General features: G+C 40.9%; 1 protein-coding gene across 1 annotated transcript; it reads right to left on the bottom strand.

The window, feature by feature from the left end:
- ANKRD13C (ankyrin repeat domain 13C) lies at nucleotides 1-27,772 on the bottom strand. The gene is made up of 13 exons (XM_053392070.1): nucleotides 27,136-27,772; nucleotides 21,227-21,268; nucleotides 18,224-18,328; nucleotides 16,289-16,374; nucleotides 14,850-14,895; nucleotides 13,978-14,044; nucleotides 11,809-11,953; nucleotides 10,972-11,103; nucleotides 10,484-10,645; nucleotides 9,794-9,873; nucleotides 6,406-6,504; nucleotides 5,047-5,147; nucleotides 1-3,952 (listed from the first exon to the last, which is right to left on the bottom strand). Exons 1-13 carry the CDS (start codon nucleotides 27,491-27,493, stop codon nucleotides 3,822-3,824), a joined length of 1,554 nt encoding a protein of 517 aa, XP_053248045.1. The 5' UTR covers nucleotides 27,494-27,772; the 3' UTR covers nucleotides 1-3,821.

Raw genomic sequence — 27,772 nt, 5'->3', positions numbered from 1 at the left:
CACTGAAAATTGAGGATTTTATTGAAAAATTGACCAATAAAATGTCCTTGTGAAAGTGATACACTGTAACATCCTTTTTCTTTAGCCTTCCTCTAATAAGGAGGAAGTGTCCACACATGGTAGAATAGATTTCTGAAAATGTCCGTATGTTTAGTCTCAAAAGCAAACAGCATCTTTTGGTCTTTATTCTAAGTGGTACAACCAAAAACACTATTAGTGAAGGTGAGTTTAGATTAGACAAAGAACACATGAAATATACAAAAAAAAAATGACATTAGGTTTTCACAATTATAAACTGTCAAAAGAAAATTTGCAGCATTATAGGAAGTTTGTTAATAAAGTTTAAATAATGCAATTAACTTTTAATGAATCAAAATCAACAAGTATATATTTAAAAAATGAACTTTTTGAATATATTATGCTTCAACTTAAGGTAGGTTTCCAGCACAGATTTATATCCACAGTTGTACTATCTGATAAAAATTGCTAGGTATCCATCAATTGCAGTTTAAAACTTAAATAAGGAGACAAAACATCAGCTGCTTGGAAAGAAAGATTATTCCCTTTGCCACAAGTTAAAGCAATAATTTGGAAGACCAGTAAAACTGAGTTTGGTTAAGGAAGAGCTCAGGGGGTTTCTTTTTTAAAAGATCCCATATTTATGCCTACCAATACACTATGCTTGGTTTCTAAGAGGACATACGGTACTTCAGAGAAGTTTCAAAAGCCTCAAAGAAAAGTCAAGTTCATGTATACTTTTGCATCAGTCTAAAATATTTAGAATGCTACTTCCTTTACACTCTTGCTTCCTACAGATGTTATATCCAACAATGACCTATAAGCATGCAAGAGGCACTTAACCTATAATCTGGCCTCTTTCTGGTTCTTCTATTGCGATACTTTAGCACAGTTTGCATGAATGCTGCTTCACAATACACCCCCCACCCTGCTTTCCCAATACCCTTGTGAGATAAAAAAATCCTTGAGAAAGATTCAAATGTTCTCCAGGACACAGTAATAATGCCCAACTGAAGTTCCTAGCCGTGACACTGCTATGTCAGAAAATATAAGTGCTTAACTACTAAGTGCCAAATAATTTGGATTCATTTATCTCTACTCTTCTTTAATAACCCAAGTATCAAAATCTCAGATCCAAGACTTCCTAATCCAGCGGTAAACTCTTGGGAATATTACTGCGGGCATGGAGCTCCCTTTACTGAGGTGTTTTTTCCCCCAGAGTCAATGTACAACATTCCTATTGCATGGGTTGCTAAACTACCTGAATTGACATACCAGGCGCTTGATGCATACCAGAGATCTGCTTGTATATGCATCTGCTTACAGACGTTTTGCCAGCAACAATGGGTGCTGCTTCTTCCTGAAAATCCACTACTGGAACAAAACTAAAGTCCCTTTATGTAGCTACAATTTTTTTTAATGGGATGAAATACAACATAAACTGAAATCTTTAAAGTAGGGGTGTAACAGAATAACATTGCTCCGAAATCACTTCTGTCCTCCAAAATGGTGCAGCACCTCTACCCGGTTTAAGCCCTTCTTCACAGAAGGACACAAGGTTGTGACTTGAACAGCACAAAGTTCATTGTTTTTTGTTACCGTGAAAGGAGACCCACTTGCTAGACATTAGTCTGACAGTTCATGGGCTAACATTTATTTTTGTAGAACTCGATAAAAAACAACTTTGGCATTATTTATCCAGTAATTTTACATATGTACGAGATGACCAATTGCATATTTCCACAGTTTAGTGGCCATCACCTATCAAGCCCATACCACACACCATTCATTGGTGCGAGAACAGCATTGTAAATATCATTTTAAGCATCTCAGCTGTTTTATGAAATACTCCCAGGATGGGTAACATGAAGTGTCAAGCACCTTCAAATCCAATGTCTCCTACAGAAATTATCTGGCAGGGGAAACACCATGATTTTTTTATATATATAAAAAATATTGACAAAACAGCTCTGCCTTCAAAGTTCATTTTCTATTTACAGGCAGACAATATCCTCTGACAGTGGATACTGGTAGTGAAATGGAACTTTCCACAATATGGCAGCTACAATGATATACTAAGCCAGCAGAACTGTCAGTCTTCACTGTCAACATCACTCAGGATTGAAGCTTTAAACAAATTTACAGTATTTGTTGAATTGGGCCCAACATTTGTGCCCCTATTTTAGGTCATGAAGATTTTTTTTCTCGTGAGTTTCCTCTCTGCACACTGCAACAGTACAAAGCTATAGGACTTGGGAATATGCTTGAAACCTTTTTCCTGGCAAAGGTTATGTGGCTCATGAGTCTGGTTTTACTGTGCACTGTGACTCACCTCGGCCCATTTGACATTCCAAGTTATCACCAGCACTGGGTGTGTTAACTAGCATGGTGGCTTAAGTCTGAAAGTGACTTGAGCAGTTTCCAAAAGAAGAAAAAAATGACTAGACTGCACAAAGAATATACCTTTGAAAATATTTACATTTCTGTACATTTACACATCACTGGAAGCTAGTAAGCCTTGGAATACAAATGAACATAGTACTGACAATTCTGGACACATTCTTTCCAGTAGAGCAAAAAAGGCTAGTTTCTCTTCAAGTTTCATACAGTGGAACCATATGAAGATTCTAATTTTTTTTATTAAAAAAACAACAACCCTTCTGAATAAAAATGAACATTCTTCTTTCTGTAGCTACCCATGCTGGAAATACCTTAATTATTCTTGTACTTTCATTTTTGTACTCTCCATCCCCAATCTATTGCAATCCCTATTCACATCTAGGTTTGCACTTTGGGAAATGAAAGCGTAAACCAAGATTATTGTAGTAATATATTCAATATATTCCCAAATACTACTGGATAACAAATACAAGTTTAGTAGGTTTGATGGGCAGCTTTTATGGCTCTGAGGAACCCAAAAGAATGTCAGCGATTCAACCTGTGGGCTGTTTAATAATCTCCAAGCATGCTCTCCAACGAACACAGCAAGGACATTTCCAACCAGCTTGGGTGGGGAGGGCAGAGGGGATATCTGCAGATTTATATAAGATTAGTAACAACTTTCATTGGAGAAATGATAGGTTGCCGGGCGGGGGGGGGGGGGAGAATATGAATAGCACCACAATGAATTGCACTAAGGTGCTAAAGGAGGTACCTTATTCCCTGCAGAGTGAAGGCTCTAATTCTGACACGTATTGCAGTAAATGAATGCAACTGTTTAAATGCTTACCATTTGGTTCATTCGTCTGCAGAAAATCAATTCCTTCTACTATATGCTCAATTTACTGAACAAATATTACAGAATTTACAATACATGAAAACAAAGCTCCAAGGAAGGTTATAAGAGCAGCTTAAGTAAGATGGGTATTTTAAAGGGCTAATAGCCAGGTAAGACATTTTAGTTCTTTATGCTAATGGTCCAAGGGTGCTTTTATTACCGAGAAACGTAAAAAAATTAAGAACAAATTACAGTCCTTATAGCTGTTATGTAAGTTTTTTTGGGGGGGCAGGGGGAACTTATTGAGGTGCCAGGCTATCATGCTTGCAGGTCTGGATGTATAAATGCATGTGACACAGCAGGAGACCAGCTTTCATTTAGACACTAGGTGGATGCTTGCTATATGGTACAACTGACTGAGATTCACGGTGTGTTCCCTTTCTGGTTTCATTTTAGCGAGTTCTGTCCCTTCGTACTTCACCCACTTTTAGACAGATGTCTGGGGGCTACCTGCATCCTCTCTCTCCCTGTCTCCTTGTGGCATGCTGGTATTTTCTTTTTATTTACTGCTAACTTTCCAGTTAAGTTAGAGATCAGGAAAGCGGCTAGGGTCCTCCTTGTAGTCATCAGGAATAGTGAAGATGGATTCATCAAACTCATCATAGCGAAACTCCTGAAAAGTCACAGTGGCTGTGATGGTTGGAAATACAGGTATATCTAGGAAGAACAGAGCAAAGGATTGAGAGGTTAGAAAAGGCACAATGCACAATGGAAAAGGGCATTTCTGTGGCAGAAAAGGATTCACCAGCCCACTTGCTCAACTTCCTGGTAATCTGTCTGGAACAGCGTGTCAGAGGAGGGGCTGGAGGCAGAGTTTACAGTGGTTCTGGTCCTTTCTGGAGGGATATGTGTAAATGGTTTTTAACTTATTGTAAAGTAGCTTGAGATTGCTTGCCCTAAAGGGCAGAGTGAAAATATATTTTAAAAAATCTTCATTGTCCAACTCTGTTCACACTTCTAGCAAATACTTGCACTCCTCACTGTTCTCATTTGTTAAGAAAAGAGCACAATGTTAGCCTCCAACCACGTTAAAGCACTGACAAACTCGGTGTAACTCTGTACCATCATAACACAGCAAATCCCTGGGCACTGACTGTGTGACTTCTGTGTTTTCTATGACACCCGGTAAGCTTCTGCAGAAACTTTGGGTAGCAGGCAGACAAATTTTGTTCACAAGGGCTGACGTCTTGATAACTGAATCATTGCTTGTGGTGTATGTTCATCCCATTTTTGGATTTTGGATAAATAGTTCTGCAGGTTTTTGTATATTTGGGAAAACCTACTAGCCTGCTTTATCAGAGGGGACAAGGCCCTAAGATATTAAACCACGTTTGCCTCTCTTGTGAAATGCTGACTGTCTCCAGCCTTACTCTATTGCCGCACTTCTCATTGGCCAAAATTCACTAGTTTTGAAGTAAGGCTATGAAGAAAGCAAGTGATTTTCATCAGAGACTATGGGCATGCAGAAAAGGGTTAATATCCCTTCCATATACATTGTATCTCCAAATGCTAAATGTGTTTCCTACGTTGCCCTCATGCAATCACTTTCTATTATTGTGTACTTTCCACTCAGTACACTATGAAATGGCATGCTAGTTTCACTCCAGGATCTGACTATCTTCCTGCTAAAGCCTGAGTGACAGCCCACTGCATTTCTCACCACAAAGTTTAAAAGGCTTTTAAATACAATCCATGTTCTTGGCAGGGCAGACAGTCCCTTTTAATTGATGAAATACACTTCGACAGCTCACCTAACTTTACAGGAAAACCCGGTGGTAGTTTCATCTGCACAAACTCCCGCAGTTTGTTAAAGTGCTTGAAGGGTGCAATTACTTCTAAAACATTCAATAACCTGGGGGGGAAACACACACATGTAACAATTTCATCTCTTAGCAGCTTTAGGATTTACCCACACACTCCTAATCAGTGCACTGTAAGAAAAAGAGGTGTCATCTCAGCAAATCACTGCAAACTGAGCCAAGACACATGCCGAGGGAAAGACGCTATTGTTCATGGCCACTGATTCAAATCAAGTAATTACACTGAACCATTTTTGTTAGCACAATGCAGGTTAAGCAAGAGTAAGCTAAATAGTCCGGCATAACTTTGGTCCAATGCAGCTCAGAGACAGTCACAACTGAGCATTCAAACTGCAGTGAGCTTCAAATGACTTGGTAGGAGGATTTCCAGACTGTTTCTCCTTTGGGTAAAACTGAGTTTTAGCACTCATTTATTTTCTGTTAGGTGAGTTTTAAATCTCAGGATTTCAATAGGTTTCGAAACTAAAACTTATTAAGAACTCCAGTAGTAAAGTGTCAAGCTTAAAACAAGCTTCCTTTTGAATCGTAACAGGAACAATCTTCCAAAATTCCAGTTTAGGAACTTTTCTTTATAGATGTCGGAAAACTTCCCATCAGGGCACACAAATAATATAAGATTTGGAAAAGCATCACACTTCAAAAATTAGACATTTCCAAGTCACTATATATTCCAAATATCTCTCATTAATTTTTTTCACATCATCTCCTCCACAGCATCTATGTAAGTGGCTAACTTATTCAGATCACAAGTAGAGCGAATGTACTAGTATGGGTACACTGCTGAAAGGATTCAGAACCCAACATGTTGCTTACAAGGCCTCCAGTGCCCATTCTTGCAGGGGTTCATTAACTTTCATAATTTCAACCCCACCCTTACGATTCCTATTCCTTGTCCCACAATCCTCCTAGCCAAAGTTCAACCTCCTTCACCCCAGATTTTTCTTCTACTTGAAAAAGTTGCCAAAACATGGAAAGCTCTTTGGCTCTTAGATGCAGAATAAATCATACACACTTCATTTTTTTTATATAGATTTGAGAACAGAATACAGAGGACTTGAGAAGTCTGGATAAAATCTGAGAACTTTACATTTAAGAATATTAGAGAAACTACAAAAAAATTGGATCTTTGTAGAGGTGAACCTATGGCAGGCAACACGTTTTCCCATTTATTCTATGACAATGTATTATACCGCAGTCTTTGGAACAAGCAAAATTTTATACATATCAGCGTATTTTAGCTAAATCACATGCCCTTTCACAAACTTTTGTAGTGGACAGTTTGAGACTTACGATTCAATTCCTAGAGGAAATTCTTGGCTCATGGCTATTGTGGCTTTAAATGTTTTCTTGCTTTCTTTGCAGACCAGTTCCCTACCCAAATGAGGTGCTCTAAGTTAAAGAAAATAAAAATTAAAACCTCCCTAGAGACATAATTTATATAAACAATAAGAAATTGGAATGAATTTCTCTTGTGCAGGAAAACAAGTTGACAGAAGTTGTTTAATGATGCCTGGAAGAGTTCAGATAGCAAAAACTGTCAAAGCAGGCAAGCTGCCCAGGCACTAACAGATTAAAGCAACTGAATAGAAGTCTGTAGAAAAGAGAAATATATAAATATACATACACACTTTGGCCGTATGATTTCACACAGTTAAGAATCTAGGACTAGGATCTAAAGAGCTATTCAGATGAGCCCAAAGGGAATTTGTCTTTTGACTTTGAAGAGGAAACCCTCATACCGTTTCAAAAACATTTTGCAAGTGTGGCATGGAGCCCAATGGTCATGATAACTAGTTTAACAGTTATTTCCATACTGGCCATTGGACACTAAAATGGAAATAGTGTGGAAGCCTTAAAAAGGGGGGGGGGGAGAGAAGGAATAGATACCAGCATGTTACTTTCTAATTTCTGTAATCAAACAACTTCTGCTGGACCAATGTGTAAGTATGGAAGAAATTCATACTGAAACAGACTGTCTTCCTTCAGTGCAATTTTGTTTAGAAACTTAGAACTGTTCTTTAATATTTACATTTAAACTTGTACATTTGGGATTGGATCCAGAGTTATCTTTCCACAAAGAGAAGGGCTCTCTCAAATCTTGGAAGGAAGTGAGATCCAGCAAAAAGTCTCATTAGAGTTCACTCTTCCTCATGAAGCCAGCAGTGCCCTGTCCCGTGGTGGGATAATGTTTGGGTGTCTCCCACTCTCCAGAGCATCTTCCCATGGGGCTGGGGGAGGAATTGGCAAAAATGCCTCCCCCATCCTCTCCAGTTGGAGATGCTGCTGGAAAGCTGGAGCTCACCCTCTGAATAGTGTTAAGAAAGATATCACATTCCACAATTTACAAGTAAGGACAAGCTGAGGCACCCGAAAAATATCCAGTCATCCAAAGCTCTCCAAGTCCATCAATATTAGAGACTTGTCATGACCATTTCACCCCAAACCCATGGAAGTCCAAAATGAAGAGACCACTTCTGATTTGGTCAAGCATGTGAAAAAGTAAAAACAATGAGGCATATATAATCAGTTTAAGATGTTATTAAAACAAATACAATATCATGAGTTGAGGGTTAAACAGCAGTGTTGTCACAGTTAAAATCTAGGATGAAAAAGCCTTTGATTTGATGCCACTAATACTGACCAAATTTGAGATAGCTGCTTTAGCTCTAGTAATGACATTAAGATTATGTGCATGGAATAGGAGTTTCATTCAACAGCATTCTGACATGCACATCCCAGTCTACACACATTATCAAATCATCCTTCAAAAGCTGTTTGCTATAGGGTGCGGAACGCTGCTTTTCACGAAACCATTTGGAGCTCAGGAGTAGTTTCATGGATCTCTGGATAAGTAGATCTTATCATACTACTTTTCTTCAAGATAAATCACACCAAATATAAAGGACATATCTGATTCCCATGAGAAAGGGACTGATTTTACACCATTGAAATCAATGGGACCTAAACGCTTTGGGGTCAGTCTGTACAATCTAAAACCTATGTGTGCAACTTTAAGCAGACATTTCTATTTTCAAATTAATAAGGCTTTACTGCAGCAATAGGAAGAATGGTTTCATATATTCATCTTTGTTCTCAATTCTATACTAAACATTTCAAATGAGTACCTATGAGGTGAGCCAAGGACAGCACCTTATGCAATAAATTTGGATGCCATGGCTGGTTTCATAGATAATTAAATTTCACAGATGTGCACTTTTAAACCCCAATAAAGGCCCAGAGCAGATGATATTTGATTCCTTCATGCATTCTGATTGAAAAGATACTCTCATTGCAGAAATTGCTTGTATGCATCCAATGAAAATAAACTAATATATAAAACTAAATATATTGAAAAACACAATTTTAATAAAAAAGCTTGAAAAATAGAAAGTTTTGATTCCCTGTAATTATTATTTTATTATTGTATTTATACGGCTGGCATCTGTCTTTCTCGGGAGACAATGGAAAAGTGTGCCTTCGGGGGTGAAGGCATATTTATATAATGTTTATATCTTGCCTTTTCCCCAGACCAAGACTCAAGGCAGCTTGCAGATAATATAGGAAAAGCTAAAAACATAGAAGAGTACAGTGGTACCTCGGGTTAAGTACTTAATTCGTTCCGGAGGTCCGTTCTTAACCTGAAACTGTTCTTAACCTGAAGCACCACTTTAGCTAATGGGGCCTCCTGCTGCTGCCGCGCCGCCGGAGCACAATTTCTGTTCTCATCCTGAAGCAAAGTTCTTAACCTGAAGCACTATTTCTGGGTTAGCGGAGTGTGTAACCTGAAGCGTATGTAACCTGAGGTACCACTGTAATGCCAAATAAAATGCACATGTAGGATTTAACCCAGAAATTACAGACACTATGGGCTTCTGCTCATGGAAGGGACCCTGATTCAGTCAAAACTCATGCCTGGTGAAAAGAAAAGGTAACATTCACCAGTTCCTCCTTCCCACTGAAGCCTGCAGCGCCGCCTCCTAGAACAGGGGTCAGCAAACTAAGGCCCCTGAGACAGATCAGGCCCACTTGGGTCCTAAATCCGGCCTGTGCCGCAAAGCCGGAACCCACTGCAAAGCCGAGACTCCCGGCGATGGTGGCGGTGGCTCTGCCACTCAAATGCCTGGTTTACCTCAGCTGCGTTTGATTGGCAGAGACGTCCCCCGTGCCGCACTGAGGTAAACTAGGCACAGCGCTTGATTGGTAAAGCCTCCACCACTCGGCCTCTTCCTCTTATCGCCATCGCCGGGAATCTCGGCTTCGTGGCGGGTTCCGGCTTCATGGCATGGCCTCTTACTCCTGCCACCGCCGCCCTGGTGCTCCTGTGGGCCAGAGAGCGGAGCAGACAAGCTCACTCTGCCTACCCACGAGAAGCGATAGCGGGGAGGAGGACTACTTGGCCCCCTTGCTTCTTCTTCCAGCTCCCCCACCCCAGGTGCTGCTTCTCCGGCCCACCACAAGGTCTGAGGGATAGTGGACCAGCCCACAGCTAAGGACATTTCACAGGACAAAGGGAAAGGAGGAATCCGTGAAAAATAATCTCCCTCCTCCCAGTGGAGTGTCTCGTGAAAAGAACTCAATTCATGCCAAGCCCTGATCCAACCCATTATGTTTTGAAAACGACATTAAGTATATACATAGCAGCGGCTATATACACACACTATGTGTATTTAACACTCACTTTCCATTTTCAGCAGATATGTACTCCTCCCATGTAATTGTGTTTGGTGGAGGTGGAGTAAGAGACTGCCTCCTGACAGGCTGTTAAAGAAAACAAATGGGAATTATTTGTAAATCAAAGCACTTTACTACTTAGTAGGCTACCATCATCTCGTCTAAAAGAACATCTGTGTCTCATGCTTCCTCCAACATTTGCCAATCTGAAGAAGAGTAAATTGGGGCTAATCCAAAATTAGAACACTGCACTCCTGACAAATGAACAGCAACCAATCATTTAGACATGAAACAGAAATGTACACATGTTAGCATGTCTGAAGAGCTGCGTAAAAAAATGTAAGCATTTCTTAAGGATAGCCACCTGCAAAAGAAATACTTTTTGTCTCCCCCAGATAAATCACAAGCATCAAGACAAGAGCAAACCTTGGCTATAACTCCTGGACTGTCTGGAACAAGACAAACCATGTGCCTAGGTTTGGCTGTAACGCTAAGCCAGACCATGGCTTAAGCTCCAGCTGGTGTGGCAGCCAGAGGACTGGGAGTGGACCGAAGTGGTCACGATTTCTGCTGTGAGTACCTGCACACTTGCACATTCACACTCAGCAATGGCTTGGCTTAGCATTACATGTGAACTAGGCCAGCAAAAGGCCATCTGTTGTTAAATGTTCAATTTAAACAGAACTTTTAACTGTACCTCAAAATTTTGTTCCATCAAGTTTCCACCTTTACTCAAGCTTTCCATAATAGCCTTGTTTCGAAGAATATCTTCCTCACTGAGATGTTCCCGTCTTTTCCTTGATTCTAAGACAAGTCCATTAACCAGGTAGAAGTCTGCCAAAAAGTTTCCTACCCTTTCCTGCAAACACACAAAAAATAAGACACATGAAGTATTTGAGCCAAAATGCAAAACTTCTACTGAAACTCATCTAGTCTTTTCATTTGTTGTCTACCTGCCAACTGCTTATGTTCTTAACCCTAATGTCACATTTTCATATATTTCACTCGCTTTTCTTATAACCCTAACATTTAACATCCTCCCTTCTCCCAATCCGGATGACTGGGAAAGCAAAACTGACAGCCTATATGTTTGTCCCACATTTCACCTGCCTTGCAGACGTCTTCCCTGGGGCACACTAGCACAGGATGGATGGATGTCTTAAAATAGTTATTAAAAAGTCTTACTGTTTTATCTTCTCGAAAAAGCCATCCTGTTTGGGCACGTGTGAAGGTGATTGATTTGGTTGATAATGTTGCTGAATAAATATCGCTGCTCATCAAAATGTCAACTTCCTCCTCTGTTTCCATCTCAGATTCCTGAAAAAAAGCAAGAATATTAATTGTGGTTTGGGTTTTTTCCAAATTGTTTAAACAGATTTGTTATCCTCTCCCTGTCCAATTTCTGCCTGAAATAAATAGAAGCCTTCCAGTAATTATTCCATTAGGTAGCAGCCTTAACCACTGTGAGTATGAGTACACCATATCTCCCACTGATACACATTCTCAGGTACAAGATTACTCTCCATTTGATTTCAGCTTCTTTCTAAAGCTACACATTCACATGTTGCCTTTGGAAACCTTCCGCGTAAAGTAGTCTTCTGCAGCCTTCTGATTTCTCAGACCCTAGATGTACATCGTATTACTGTCACTGCTACATAAGTAATAAATATATTTTGGGAGGACATTAGCAATCTATATGGGAAAGGAGTTTAATATTGTTTGCAGCAGAACTGTTAAGCAACTAGGTATCCTGCAAAGCAATACTAAACATAAGAGAAAAAACGGCAGTGGAATTATAGCCCTCCTCCGTACATGTCTACTGTGTTCAGTGGAAGCATTCCCAAGTAAGGGCACAGAGGACTGCAGCCTTACATGTCTCATACCAGACTGACAATATCTTGCAACTACCTTGTACACTTTTTAAGCAAGTCATTTATTTGGTGCACAAAACAGCAGGAAACATATTTTGCTTTGTTTTTGAGTAACATTGTGAAAGATTTTACTAGGGGTGCTGCAGCTTACCTCGTGATGTATTCGCTGGTAAACTTTTTGTTCGTTGTCTAAAACTACAAAGGATTCAGAGGGTGCAGCATCACCGTTGAAAATGAAGCTCAAGTCCCCTCGTTGGCACTTCATGTCAGTAAAATCTATGAGTGTTGTGTCAAGCCTGGGGGAGGGGGGAACATTCCAATACTTCAGCTGATCCAGAATATTAGTTCACAAAATTGTACTAATAACCAGTGAGATTTGATTATTATTTTTTAGAAGCAAGATTTGAAACAGAGATCAGCCCTGTTTGGGTGTGCTATCTGTGTGCAAAGGCAACATACAAGCAGGGATGAGTGTGCTAAGATCTGCCCCCTGCATCACTCTGCCCATCACCCTCCAAAAGAAGAGGGTGAGGTAGGAAGAAGGGAGCCTCCTCTACTCATGGAGTAAACTTACTACTCATGGAGTAGACTCATGGAGTAATTTAGAACCCTGCAGAACTGGGGTCGCCTACAACCCTCGGAATGACTGTTATCCATCCGCTGAATGGGGTGGGCTAAAATGTGACAGAAGGCAGCAAAAACTGTGTGGCCACCTTCAGCGAGAAGAGCTTCTGCTCACAGAAGATGCCTCTACCCAATTTTCAGCAATCATTTCTCTTGCCTGCTTTCCCCACAGCATCCTGTGCTAGAGCCCAGCGAGGTCTCCTGACTGCTGGGAGAGGCAGGGATGAGGCAGCTCATTGCATACAACCCAAAATATACAACAAGATCTTGTCCTATCAAATCTTTTGAGTCTCTGCCAAAAGAAAAAAAAAATATTCCTACAACAGAAAACTTCTGCCACTACTACTATGCAAGTTCTGTTCAGAGAATTCTAGTGAATTCACAAGATCAGAGCACGTAAGTCTGAGAAGTTTAGCTTTAGCAGAAGAACAAACTTGCTGATAGTACATGTCCGAATAGGGAATTCCTGTATATGAAAAATTCTCCACACACAGTACAATAAGGTGAATTTTAACAGCTAACAGTAGTGCTGAAATCTCATTCAGTTAAGAAGGTAGTGCAAAATTTCCATTAGATTAAGAATGTAGCCAGACTAAAAAGTTTATTTTGCTTCTTTCAGTATTACACAGAATATATATTCCATTTAATTTAAAAGTTAGCAAGACGTGGAATTTTCCCTTTGACAAAAACCTGCTTAAATAGCAACATCTTTAGTTAAATGGAACCCAAAGTCATCTTGACTTGTTTAGAATCATCCAATCACGTAACAGGCAGCTATGCCAATATTTGGCTACAGGTGTTTGTTTTAGAAGCAGCCATGCAATATTCACAGGATTTAAGGAGACCATGCTGAAGATGGCCCCCAAGCAAGCACTAGCCTTAAAAAGTCAAATACGTAATTCACAAAGGGGTAGAGCGAGCCACTTTACAGAATAAATCTTATTCATCATTTGTCCAGTTGAGAGCTGAGAACATTAATAGTGAGAGAATCATGACTCTCAACAAAAGGCATTTCATTAATGAGTTAATAGTCAGCTCACACTAACATCACATCACAGCACCTGGAATAAAGCGGCAAAACATGCACAACTCCGTTTATCTGGAGATTCACAATTATGATCAGGCCAACAATGTAAACACAGCTATGCAGACCACTGGTAACTCTTGTACAGTTGTCTTCTTTAAATAATGTTTTTTTGTAATAAACTCCAATACTTGTAGAGTTTCTTTAAAGAGTTGGAGCTCATGAGCCCAACTCCACACCAGCAGGGGGCTGTGCAATTTTCCCTCTTAGTTGCAACTCCTTGCACTATGTTAGATGCCACTCTGCACGGCAACGCTTTGGAACATTAAGGCGACTGCAAAGGAAACACAGATCAAAAGGCTCTGTGAATGGGCAGTGCATGGCCTCTACATCTTATGCTCCTCACCCACATCACAACAGGGTATGAAATTTGGAAATGCATGAAGACATTGGCAATAGAATTAAAACTCAATATTTTAACATCATTACATTTAGTACAGTCCAGGGATGGGTAATTTGTAGTCCTTCAGATGTTGTTAACTACAACTCACATCAACCCCAGTAAGCATTGTTAGCAGTAAAGGATCGTGGGAGTCGAATTCCAGTAGCATCTGGAGGGCCACAGGTTTCCCATCCCCGGTGTAACCCTTCAAAGGTGAAGACTATTCTTACCTGATATTTATACCTTGTTTGTATATTTTACATGCATCAGAAGGCAGGATTCGGGAAAGTAAAGGCACTGCATTTAGGGTAAAAACGACACCCTGTTACCATTAATGTCCTTCTAATGTATCCATTCAGCATACAGCACACAAAATAAAAACTATCAACCAAATCATATATAAACACATCCAACAAAGCAACTAAAACAGAGCCATATGTAAAGCTATTAATCATGATAGCTGTATAGTACACCCATTGCCCAAAGGCACCTTTCCTCCAAATACCAGTCACTGCGGATTAACAACATGAGAGGCCTATTGCTCCATGCCCTGCTTATTGGGTTCCTAGAGGTATCTGGTTGACCACTGTGGAAAGAAGGATGCTGGATTAGACAGGCCTTCAGTCTGATCCAGCAGCTCCACTAGAATTGAAGCCGATAGAACTGTAACTAATTTAAAGAACGTAATCTCTTCCACCAAAGAGTGGGAAAACACATTTCAGGGCATGTAGGAAAAATCAACAAAAATTACATTTTCCTTCCATCTGCAGGAATCACCCAGCCATGAGTCCCCATGGGATCAGAGTCCCATCTGTGAACAGAAGGAACCTTTCGATTTGTGGAAGATGTCTGGATCAAACTCCAACTATGTTTGTGCTTTTGCATAACTATCTACAACAAGTTTAGTGTCATTCCAAATAACAAGTCTGTTCTAGAGAAATAAGTATTTAGACTGGATAGCTCAGTTGGCAGAGCACAATACTCTTAATCTCAGGGTCATGGACAAAAAGATTCCTGCATTGCAGGGAGTTGGACTAGATGACGCTCGTGACCCCTTCCAACTCTACAACTATGATTTCCATAAAAATCTTTAAAATCTTACCCCAACTTTGAAAATCCCAGTGAAGTTCAAGATAGAAGTCACCTAGCTGAAGAGAAAGAGAATTTCTGTTAAATGTTAAGAAACTGAGGACTTTCATGTCCACCCACCCAGGAAATGCTAGAAACCATAACTTTCATTTGGCCATGCTAAACTTTGGGGTAAGTGTGTATTAACTGAAGATTTGATTTGCACACCTTTCACATTAACAGCTTTTTAAAAGAAGAAGAAGAAGAAGAAGAAGAAGAAGAAGAAGAAGAAGAAGAAGAAGAAGAAGAAGAAAAGTAAATTAGTCTGACTTGTTTTATCTACGAAAGTACAGAAGTAACATGATCAAAATAACAGCTCAAACTATACAATATCTGAATCAACCTAACCTTGCAATGTATAAATTCTATTACTACAACTACAACAGCTTGGCTTCTTAAAAATGATTTTTCAAATAATAACTATTTTTTTAGCAATACATTTCTCCTTTGAAAGCAGTCAGTGTAGGTGACAATTTTTGATAGCTGCTCCTTAACTGAGAGCTTATGTTTGTAGAAAACGTCCTTCTGTGCAAGATAATAATTGCTATATGAAGCCATTCTTCTGAAGAACTAGTTATTTATGAAGCAAGGGAATCAACCATGAAATGCTAGCTAAGCTAAACAACTTTGACCCAGATCAACAAAATGAGGAACCTGTGGCACCTCTTAAAGTACATGGGTGAGGGATACCTAGAAGCAGCTAATGTAGCTGGAGAACGCATGATATAACAGAAAAACTTGCTTTGAATTGGAGACACTGAGTTTATGTACCCAGTTTATGTACAAAGTTCTAAAACAGGCCTTCTCTGTCCATGGGAATTAGCATGACAAATGGAAACTGTGCAAATGCAGTTTTTCCTTCCCTCAAATGGAAACTGTCTCTCTCCTTATATCAATAATTATGGTATGTTAGGAACTGATCTCTGGCTCACAGTTTAAATGCTATTCAAATATTTTAACATATTTACAACAGCTTCCAATTTCACTGGAACTTCAAAATGTAAATGAAGCATTATTAACCCAGCTTGACTTTAAAACCAAAATAGAAATGGAATTTTTTTCACAGTGAAGCTTAATTTTTTAAAATCACAATTACGATCCACAGCAGAGACTTAACACTAAAACTCTACACCCGGAATTTAGAACATACAACCCATAGGCCATATCTAGTCACCAAGCCCTTTCTCTGAGTAGGGAAGATGTCACTGCTGCAAGGTAAGTCACCTGCAGGTCAGTCATTCTAAGACACAGACTAGCAAGCAATATGCAATTCAGCCAGCAATTCCCAGAAATAAAGGCCTGTGTTGAGTTTTTTGCACTTAATGAAGACACAATGACAATCACACACAAATTGTCTGAAAAGTAATGACTCCATAATCTCCAATGTGGGTGGGAAAATCCTTACAAACTTACCTCTTTCAGAGCTTTTAATAACCGAGGTCGCTTTTCCTCAACACTTTCCCTAGACTGTTGTTTCAGTTTCCTTAGAAGTGCTGTAACTAAATAAATATACTGTAAGTCCAATGTAAAGGCAATCATGTTAAGCATCCACTAAGCTGGGAGCTGCCTTTACCTTTTGTAATGGCTGGTGGCAAAAGAGAAATCAGCATCAATTGCAGGGCCACCTCTACTGCCGGCAGAGAAGCAGCGTCGGCATCAGCACCAATTACAGGTGAGATCTTGCTGAAATCGCGCAAGATCTTGCACCCTCCACAAGATTTCACGTAATTTTGGATGATACCGGTGCTGCTTCTGCAGCAGGGTGCCCATGGGGCTGCCACTTGGGGGCTTCTGCCACCTGAGACAGCCACCATAGTCTGCCTAATGGCAGAGGCGGCTCTGGTCAATTAGTAGCTTTTCGAGCTTTTCATTACTTAAGCAGTGTTGTCAAATAAATAAAACAAATTCAATCAAGTAAACCGACAACAGTAAGCCATATATTACCATTCAGAGACAAATATACAAAGCTTTCATAGGGGCAAGTGAAAGATCTCTGAATACCAGGTGTTTCAGTGTTACTGAAAGTGTGATCTAATCAGTAATCTGGATCGGAGATCACTGGGAGTCTCATAAACATGCACAAAGCCAACATGTGTGCTTTTCCTGAGAGTGCCTTTTGGAAATGAAGCAGTTACAGCAATGTTGTTTCCTCTTCAAAACCTCTGGCATACAATTCCCAGACTGTTTTCTGAAGGAATTTATACAGCAATTTGGGGTTTCTGTAAGGGAGTTTTCATTAAGACATTTCCAAATTCAGATACAAACATGCTCCTCTCAGCTTTGACCATAATGCTAATGCTCCTTATGCTTAAAATAATCCCTCATTTACGTTCTGGAGCTGTACATCAACACACCATTGATCAGGCACACTCAACTGCTAACCTACAGCGTAACATTTGATATGCTATATTTTACTGCACTTGTATATAATTAAATGAATAAATCACCCACCCTGAACATTATATGTAAGTAGCAATGCAAAAGTTGTAAATACAGCTTTGGAACGTTACATGTAATAAATAAAAAATTGATACGTAAGTTATATTAAGCAAGAGTAGCTTGCATTTTAAATCAAACTCTCAGTAATTTGTGCCAAATAAAACTAAAAGTTTATATTTGAACTGAAAATGATATTCATTAGTCATGAAAGACTTTATCTTTACAAAACCTCGAGAAGCAAGATAAATCAAGCAAGTCAGGTTTTTATAATTTGGGAACATTTCAGTTGAGAAGCAGGATAATGTAGCACCACCACACTGCCTTCTTAAAGAATGAGAACTCCAAACAGCATATATTTCAACACTTGCTGGTTGACTAACTCCTACCTAACGACAACAAAAGTGCAATGCTGCTCTTGATTTAGTCATACTTATTGCTAGTGTCAGTGTTAACCTTAAACTATGATTATGACCAGGGATAATAGATGAATGAGGAGGAGAGCTCCTGTGAGCAATTCCTGATCTAATAACCATAGTTAAGTAGTAGACAGCTTTACCTCTGCATCTAACCTAGTATTGGCATTGTTGTTGTTGCAATTTATTAACTGCCTTTCACACTATGAGGTCCCAGGGTGGGCTACAGCAATTTAAAATACAATAATAAAAACAGAAAATTGGGTCCTAAATCATTTAAGGCTTGAATCACTAATGTGAGGAGCTTGAGCTGGGCCTGGAATTATCCTGGACAATCTGCAGCAAAGCCTAACATGAGCACTGGCCTTTAAAAATTATCTCAAGATTAGGTGTTCATGATCTGCACATTTCAATCACAATCTGCAGTAAGCTGATTTTAATGACTAAATGGATTTCCTGTATTTATGTCCGGACAACCAGAATGACAGTTTCTTACTCATTTGTCTATCTCCATAGCTGATGGCTTCTGCGAGAGGACTCCATCCCTGAGCATTTTTCACTTTCACAGGAGCATTGTGGGCCAAAAGCAGGTGGGCACATTCTATAACAAAGTATGAGACAATAATTATTTTCCAAATAAGACCATCAGATTGCTTCTCTGTGGAGCCACTTACCATTTGAAAAAAATACTGACGTAAACATGTTTTGAACTTACTGAAGTTTGAGCAGCACATAAAATCAAGCTAACCAATGACCTATTTTGCATTTGAAACCATTTATGTAGCATTTGGTGCAAAGCAAAATCTATTGGGTGGTATCTGACTAAGTCACACTCTTGGCTGATGTTAAGTGAATGGGTCTGTTTCAATGGGTCTGTTCTATGACTTAGTTTGCATTCTTAACTCAGAAGCAAGTCCTATTGAATTCAATGGTGGTTACTCACAGGTTAAGTGGGGTTAGTCTTGCAGCCACAGCAAGATACAACCTAGTGTTTGAATTGTATCCAAATGATGTCTTTCTGCTGACAGAAGTCTCTGATCCAATAGAGGCTTCAATCAGCAGGACAGGGAGGTAGACTTTCAACAATTCCTAGAGTCCCCTGAGTAGCGCCCCCATCACACAATCTATTCCTGGGGGTTGGGAGAAAAAGTTAGAACCTGTGGTACTATGATGATTTAATGATTTATACCTTTAGGAACTATTTTGATTGAGCAAGTCAATCAAAAATATTTAAGAGCAGTTTCACTCCCTATGTATACACAAATAATTATGTTTCTGAGATTAACAGGAAATGGTTCAACAGTCTTGACTACCATAGAGGAAACCCAACCTGAATCCACCATACCTAATTAAACAAAGTACACTGAGCTGATGGGATTGTTTGGCACTGTATCTTAACAAGGCAAACCAAGGAGACCAGTGGAAAATGAGGAATGGAGACAACACTTATGGCTAACAGTTTTAAATTTATTGGGAATTACAAATAACTTTATATCCTATGCTACACTGCTATTCTACTTGAACAAGAAATAAAAGCTGCCTTTTTAAACAAAAAAGTAAACTCAAAACAATTTAAAATGAAACAAATAGAAACCTAAAACAAAATAAAAGCCATGGTACACCTGCATCAGCACAACCAGACACTTTCAACTACCCAAACTAAAACAAAACATGCCTCTCCCATATTGATTTCCAATGGCTTGACTTCATCCAGGCGGATGCCAAACAAGATAAAAGGCAGTCAAACACATCCCACCCACCAAGGGAAGCCACAATATCTTAAAATAAGATGCTTTGGTGCCAAGACCAAATATGGGTGCAAAGGAGAGGAAGGAATCAAATAAACATGAGCAGCACAGAAATCAACAAGAGGATGAGGTAGTGACATTGGCAAAAAAAAGAAAGAAAAAAGTACACACAATGCAAATCAGAGGAAAGATAACAGAGCATGTAGTATGAATCTTATGGATCAGACTGAGAGGGTGAAAGCAGAAAGTGAGAGCTTCTCCCCAGCAGAAATGCTGAAAGAGTGATTAGATTAGTAGGAACAGTCAGAGAAACCTCAGGCATGAAGAGTGTCAGGCACAAGAGGGTAATCAACAGTATCAAAAGCAGTAAAGACAAGGATAAGTAGAAAAGGGAAGACAAAGCAATTTTGCTGAGGTCATTTGACAATAGGGTACTAAGTGCAGAATACAGATTGTAGTGGATCTAGACAGAGCTGAGCCTCATAGAGTAACCAGTTTGATCCTGGAGTCTGAGGGTAAAGGGTGGAAAGGAAATTAATGGAGAACAACCGATTTCAAAGTAAGGGAACAACAGATGTTAAGTGGGAAAGCACCTGCAGCGTTCTTGTTTCTAGGATCTACTATCCAAGAATCACTTCCCAGAGAATATCTGCTTTCAGTGTCGATGGTTATGACAGCAATGCCTTCAGGATAACAAATGAACTTTCCACTAAAATTACTTAACTGGCAAATGCAGGAATCTTTATGCCCAATGTTCTTCTGACTGAGCTATCCCGCAGGGTCTACGTTACAAATTTCTAATAACCTGAGAATCTTCTATCCAACACCTATTTAATACTGAAAAGGCATTTCAGTAACTGGAGAGGCAGAGGGTTAGAAGCTTCCACATCTGCCAGCAACGTACACTGCATTATGTTGCACTGGTAGGACTTGAACAGAGAATGAAGGTGCTTGTGCACCTGCTAGCAGTTAGTTTATCCTCTCTGGAAAAGCCTCTCTCATAGTCCACAGTCCCGTTCTACAAAAGCTCTGATATGGCCTTTGTTGATTTTAAAAGAGGGATCAGTCTTTTTCCATTATATTTTCCATTATTTCCATTATTAATATTCTAGCTTTAGGACCAATTATTACGACTAGCCTGGTTCCTAACTTGACTGGACCTGGAGAAAATGAAATGAAGGCAGCAGCCTTCATTTATTTTTATGAACTTTTGCAGATAGTTCTGAACAGCATCTCATAGCTTCTCTGCCTACCATACTTCATTCCAATTTATTTGGAATTTTCTCTTAAGTCACTGCAAGACAAGCAAGGGGCAATACAGACCCTTTTCTCTGTGCCCCTTCTTGTCCCTCGCAATAAAGTAATAATGGTAAGGATTCAGGACTGGGCAAGGTAGACATGTGCAGGGAACTCCCCTCTCCATAACCTTCTGAGCAGCTCTTGCCATTCAGAAGCAAAAGGCACTGAAAAGCACAAGCGTGACCATGACCGCAGCTCACTGTAAAACAGCACTGGCTGCATTTTCACAATGGGCTCTGTGAAAGAGATGTGTTTCTTCTTCATCCAACTGCAGTTCCCAACAGCCGCCACCACCATGATCTAGGGAAAGCTATGAGAAGGTGAATTCTCCCCTTGTTTGCTCTGTTATTCCCTTTTCTATGTTTTGAGAAATATGATCTGGAGGCTCTAGTTGCTACGTTTGATGCTGCATACTTTTTTTTTAAAGTGAATATAAATGAAGTCTTACCAACCTTTATGCCCCAGCATCACAGCCAGATGTAAAGGAGTGTTTCCTATTTAAATGAATAAACAAAAAAGATTTTAAATCAGTAATCAGACTGAATAAAACATCAAGTTTCACGCTGATAAATGGTCCTAATATCAATTATGAGTTAAATACAGCAAACCTACTATTGTCAATTTGACAATAATGAATAAGCAGTGTTAAATCACATGACAATTCACTTTGATACATTATCTGCATTGGGTCAATCTTCAGTTTTACTCCTGGGCAATTAAGAGGACAGGAATAATTAAAGAATATTGGAAAGAAAAAGAAAGAAATCAAGTGACATTCCGTCACTCTAAATTAATTAAGGCCTGTAAAGTCTCCAATGTTATCAAAACTGACGGATGTAGGTCACTACACATAAGGGATATATTCTAATAAAAAATTAAACAGCATGTTTTATTTATTCATTGCATAGATCCAGTTTTACAGACAAGGTATGTTATTAAAAGTACCTTAATGAAAACCAGAGAGTTTGAAGTCACTCAAAATACATAATTACTATAAAATATTACAGCAACAGCTTACAGTTATGTAAAAACAGAATTATGAGTATTGTATTGTTGCAATATACTTGAACAGAATTCACACTGGACAGAGAAATCAGCTGCTTCAGAACCTTAACTTTTATTTTTATGGCAGTTAAGAAATGCAATGGCTGGAAAAATCAAAGAAGAATGAAAAGGTAAGCAGGACGCTTATACCACCCTAAGGGTGGTATCCAACACTGCACTATGATGAACATACCATCTGCACAAGCATTGCAGATTGCCAGACAGAATTGTCTCCCCAATCCTTCTCTGCATGCCGTTCTTGGGTTTCTGCTGAGCCCCCCCACCCCCGGTTGCACTGGGGGAGGAGAGGCGGGAAATCTCTATTTTACAAGTGATAGTCCTTGAGCAGGGATTCCACCAATGATCACATAAAATAACCTGTCCCCAGTTAATTATATCCGTAATAATTGCTGACAGCTTGTATTTGGGTTGCAAAGAGAGCTCTACCTCTCTTTCAAATCAGAACCAGTGAAGATGGTGAAGGTCCTATGTGAGTATCTGGAGGATGGATGGCGGCTAACAGATTGAAGTTGAATCCTGACAAGACAGAAGTACTGTTTTGGGGTGACAGGAGGCAGGCAGGTGTGAAGGACTTCCTGGTCCTGAATAGGGTAACTGTGCCCCTGAAGGACCAGGTGCACAGCCTGGGAGTCATTTTGGACTCACAGCTGTCCATGGAGGCGCAGGTCAATTCTGTGTCCAGGGCAGCTGTTTATCAGCTCTGTCTGGTACGCAGGCTGAGACCCTACCTGCTCGCAGACTGTCTCGCCAAAGTGGTGCATGCTCTAGTTATTGAAAGACCTACATTGGCTCCCAGTACGTTTCCAGGCACAATTCAAAATGTTGGTGTTGACCTTTAAAGCCCTAAACAGCCTCGGTCCAGTATACCTGAAGGAGTGTCTCCACCCCCATCATTCTTCCCGGACACTGAGGTCCAGTGCCGAGGGCCTTCTGGCAGTTCCCTCGCTGCGAGAATCCAAGTTACAGGAAACCAGGCAGAGGGCCTTCTCTGTAGTGGCACCCGCCCTGTGGAACGCCCACCCACCAGATGTCAAAGAGAAGAACAACTACCAGACTTTTAGAAGACATCTGAAGGCAGCCATGTTTAGAGAAGCTTTTAATGTTTAATAGACAATATTTTGTTGGAAGCCGCCCCGAGTGGCTGGGGAAACCCAGGTGGACGGGGTATAAGTAATATATTATTATTATTAATTATTATTATAACACTTAATCAGAGCAACGGGTTAAAAAACCTTTTGATCACTTTAAAAAGTGCCGCTGATCAATCAGCAGTTTATTAAAATAACTTGTTCATACAAGTTATAAATGACAAGCAACATCTTAGAAGCTGCATTTCCCCTTCTCTCGCATAGGGCGGAATGTCTCTTCTGAAGTGAAACTCACTACAATAGTCATTTGCAACTGACACATTTAACTTACAGGATTTTGATTTTACGCAGTTGACAGCGAGCCAGTTGAATTTGCACAAATTAAATGCATGGAAAGCGGAGAGCTTAAACTTTTAAGTTCTCCACCTTGCTTACCAGGTTCTGGGAGGCTCTGGGAAGATTTCACAGGAACACAGGTGACTACATGTGATCTTGCAAGAGCCACCCAGAGCCCAGTAAGCAAGGCAAAGAGCTTAAAAGCTTTCTGCCTTGTTGAGGGGGGCAGAGTTTAAGACCCATTTGATACACCAACTCCGGAAAGTAAGAGTGCTAGCACGGGGGTGGTTCCAAGGAAGTGCTTCAACTACACATTTTTGCACATACACACCACCCCTGGAATAGAACCCTCTGTCTCTCTCTATATAATTCTTGCACAAGACGTGAGATGCTGTATATAAATAAGAACATATAAACACTTTTCTTTAAGACTATTTTTAGTAATACAGAAACATGCAGATTTAATTACTTGATGAAAATGTACAATAGACTAAAAATCAGGAGCCAGTTTTTGCTGGAATATCATTGTGCACACAGCCTCAGCAGTGCTGATTTCTTTTAACCTAGGGCAGTGTTATAAACATTGCACATGCAGCTTGCGCTCTCTGTGGCTGTCAGATGCTCTAACACACACTAGTACAACAAGGCAGGTCAGATTCAACCCCATTAAGCCTGGTCTAACCAAAAGGCTAGTCTATCTGATTATCAAGCTTCCTGGACTACAATCCAGTCTTTCTTTTGTTCTGAAACTGTTTTTATTGTGAAGCTTTTGTTCTGAAGGGCAGGTTGGAGTTCATTACAACTCCAACCAATTATTTTTTGGCATCCTGGGGCATAATTTTCTGGGGAAAACTCTAAACAAGAAAATGCATACTGCCTGGTCTTCATTGTAATACCAATTTGAGCTTTTTACCCAACAGAAAATCACCTTTGAGCATGCAACACTAATGTCTCACAACAAATGAAACTGATCTGTAGAAAACATAACTTGGAAAAAAGAGACAATGCACGTATTTTTGTAAACTAGGATTTTTTTTATAAAAAGAAAGAAAGAAAATCACCTTTGTTTCCCTAGTCCAGGCATAGGCAAACTCACCCCTCCAGATGTTTTGGGACTACAACTCCCATCATCCCTAGCTAACAGGACCAGTGGTCAGGGATGATGGTAGTCCCAAAACATCTGAAGGGCCGAGTTTGCATATGCCTGCCCTAGTCCCTGTGAGAAATGAGATATGACTGACCAAAGACCTCAAAATGCCAGGGTGCATTTGATGTAAAGGAATAGTTTCTAATCTATGTACTTTGTCCTCAGCTACAATTCAGCTGACTGGATAACCATCCATGGCAGTGTAATTGGATGCTGCTAGTCAGACACAGAACTAAGTGTGTTCTAATGAGGTTCCAATATTATTCTTGGAAATGGATCAAAGCTGTAGTTAATCACACAAAACCTATGCCTACCTTACCATCATGGTGTAAGAAAATGTGCCCATGAATGTGTCACTGCACTGATCTCGCTGGCAGTCTTAACATGGCAGGGAAACAACCCATAACAGTGACAGAAGATAAGCCACCACAATACCAGTATTTGCCCTACTGAAGTAAATCGGGCTGGAACAGCAAGCAATCAAGAGGTTATATTAATACAATCAAGAGGTTATAATCAATCAAGAGATTATAATATTGTATTACTAAACTAATATTGTGGATTTAAACTCAAAATTTGAGATAAATGATAGCTAGTTTCCAATCTTAAATTCAGCTTAGCTCCAAGACACACACTTTCCATTATGACAACTTTTCAACAGAATTGTGTTATTTAGCCACAAACTGAAATAAACAAATACAGAAAATGGTAGCTATGCCCGTTTTCAAAATTAGTTTACAGCTTAGTTCTTGCTCACTGGAAATCTTATAATTATTTGGACCAGTTTGAATTAATAAAGCTCTATAATAAAAGGCTAATACCTCAATCCTACATCTACTCAGATGTAAATCCCATTGAATTTAGTGAGGCTTACTTTCAGGTAAGTGGATCTAGGACTGAACAATAAATATAACTCTTTCCATTAAGAAAATTCCAGTGGATTGATATGACATTTAGTAAATTACACAAAGTTCTACCAGATAAAAAGATCAAAGTAAAAATAACAAGAAGAATCTCAAAGACTCATAGCAACTTCTCATAGAAATAAATGCAACTAAAATTAAGCATACCCTTTAGATCTAGTAGGTATTAAAAACTGGCTGAAGTACAAATTCATGGCTGTAGGTAAAACTGTAGGTGGCATAACAATTATTCTCCTGGAAAATCAAACCACTGAGTAATAGTGACTAATTTCCAGAAAGGCAGTTTTCTATCTTCAGAAGAGAGATGTTCCTACCACGTGTGGGGAACCTCTCAGTGGCGTAGGGTGGGGGGTGCAGGGGGGGCCCGGCCGCACCGGGCGCAACATCTGGGGGTTAGGGTTAGGGGGCGCAAATCCACGGGTTAGGGGGCGCAAATTACTTGCCTTGCCCCGGGTGCTGACAACCCACGCTACGCCACTGGAACCTCTAGCTTTCCAGATATTGCTGAACTATGTCCCATCATCTCTGGCCACTGGCCATGCTTGCTGGGGTTGGTGGGAGTTGTAGTTCAGAAACATTTAGAGAGCCAAAAGTTCCTCAACCTTGTTTTATATTAAGGTCCTTCCAATGGGCAGAGAGAGAAGAGATTGCATGTACTCCAATATAACTCAGAATACACTGAATTCAACAGGTAGTACTTCCAGGGGTGCATCTAATCGCAGCAGAAGAGCCTCCCCAAATAACACTATTTGCACATTGGGCATCTCTTAGTAAAGGAAGCATTTCTGCTAACAACTATGGTTGACTACAACTGTTTCAGATCAGAAAGTGTTCATTCCTACTTCAGAACTAACATGATACTTCAAAGTATATTATTAGAGTCACACAGGCCTGTACAAGAATCAGAAGCATCACAAATAGGGGGGAAATAACCATGTCTGCACTTTTGATTGGTACATCCACTCTGAGAGAAAGGAGAGATCTTATACACATTAGCTGTTTTGTTTACATGAAAAATTAATTCCTCCGGTTCCGCCTTCAAAGGCAGGAAAATTGTATTCATTCGGCTAGCCAATGACTAAGTGAGTCGTCAACCTTTACTCTAATTTCCACTGGATAAAATAAAAGCATAATATGTTTTTCAAGTTCAGGAAGTACACTGCCCCATCAGCATTCCTGTAGGCAATTTAGAAATCAGCACAGGAGCCAATTCCTCTCTAAAGTGTGTTACACAAGCATACGTGTGCATATACACATACACAGGTCTCATCAGTGTTTCTTATCACAATCCAAAACTGGGATAGCAGTAGTTCTGTCATTTACTTCCTGCTTTTTAAAACACGCTTATTAACATCCCCACCCCCACCCCTCATTAGACAAGACACTCCAGAAGCCTTTCTGAACTAAAGCTTCTTTACTGGGTCAGGATCGGTTTAGGGCATGAGATGCCCAAGTAAAAGCAGACACAGATGCCAAGGGAGGTGAAGAGAGATCTCAGGTCGATCCGCATCTAGGTGAAGGTGATCACGGATAGAGAGGTTTAACCGGTAGCATGCCGGTGCGCAGCCGTCCCCCGCCACTGCAGAAAAGATCGGGATGGGGAGATGCAGTGCCGAAAAACACGTAATAAGGGCGATGACCAGCGGAGGGGGAAACACAAGGCGCCTATAACGGGGGCGTTAGATACACAGCGCAATGGAAACAAAACGGAGCTCGAGAGACCGGGCAGGAGGATGTCCTTAACTCCGGGGAGGCCCAGGGATGCTCGACCTTCCCCCAGGGTGGCGAGCCCTGCCGCTTACCGTGGCTGTCCTTCTGGCCGATGCCCTGCGTGCGGATCAGAGCCGACAGCCGCCTGACGTCCCCCTTGAAGACGCACTCGTGCACGGGGAACTGCGCCGACGGGCCCTTGTCCGGCTCGGCGGCGGCGGACCCGCCGGTTCCCCCCTTGAGCGGCAGCCGGTGGTGGTTGGTGGTGAAGATGCGGTGGCTCCCGGCGCGGCCGCTTTTGCCGGCCCCCGGCCGGCCCCCGGTGAAGGCTCCCCCGCCGCCGCTGCCTGGCGCGGCCGCCGCCTCTTCCTCTCCAGGCGCCAGCAGGTCCCCGTCCTCCTTGCTGGGCTTGTGGTCCCTGCGCAGCGAGCGCAGCTTCTCTCCGGTCATCGCCAGCGGCGGCCCCGGGCGCTGGGGGGCCCCGGCGGGGAGAAGCGGCGCCGCAGTCGCTGCCGCGGGGGGCTCGGCGAGCTCAGAGCCGCGGCGGAGGGTCTCTTCCGGGCTGCAGCATCCCCCCTTCCCGCCGCACACACTCGCCGCCCGCCGCCCAGGGACTCCCCGCAGGCCGAGGGGGCTCCGCGCTCCTTCCGAACCGCCTTCCACCTGCCGCTCCTCTCAGCGGCTAGACCGCGCCGCCATCTTGTCGGAGGGGTCTCGCGAGAGCGGAGC

The sequence above is a fragment of the Podarcis raffonei genome, chromosome 6 (assembly GCF_027172205.1).
Source record: "Podarcis raffonei isolate rPodRaf1 chromosome 6, rPodRaf1.pri, whole genome shotgun sequence".
Lineage (NCBI taxonomy): Eukaryota > Metazoa > Chordata > Lepidosauria > Squamata > Lacertidae > Podarcis > Podarcis raffonei.
This window is presented reverse-complemented; position numbering and strand designations above follow the sequence as displayed.

Coding starts and splice junctions, on each gene's coding strand:
- ANKRD13C (XM_053392070.1), bottom strand. CDS start 27,493: ATGACCGGAGAGAAGCTGCGCTCGCTGCGCAGGGACCACAAGCCCAGC. Junction 16,375..18,223: donor CTATGGAGATAGACAAATGA/GTAAGAAACTGT, acceptor ATATTTATTTAG/TTACAGCACTTCTAAGGAAA. Junction 14,045..14,849: donor CTGGGATTTTCAAAGTTGGG/GTAAGATTTTAA, acceptor CCCTAAATGCAG/TGCCTTTACTTTCCCGAATC.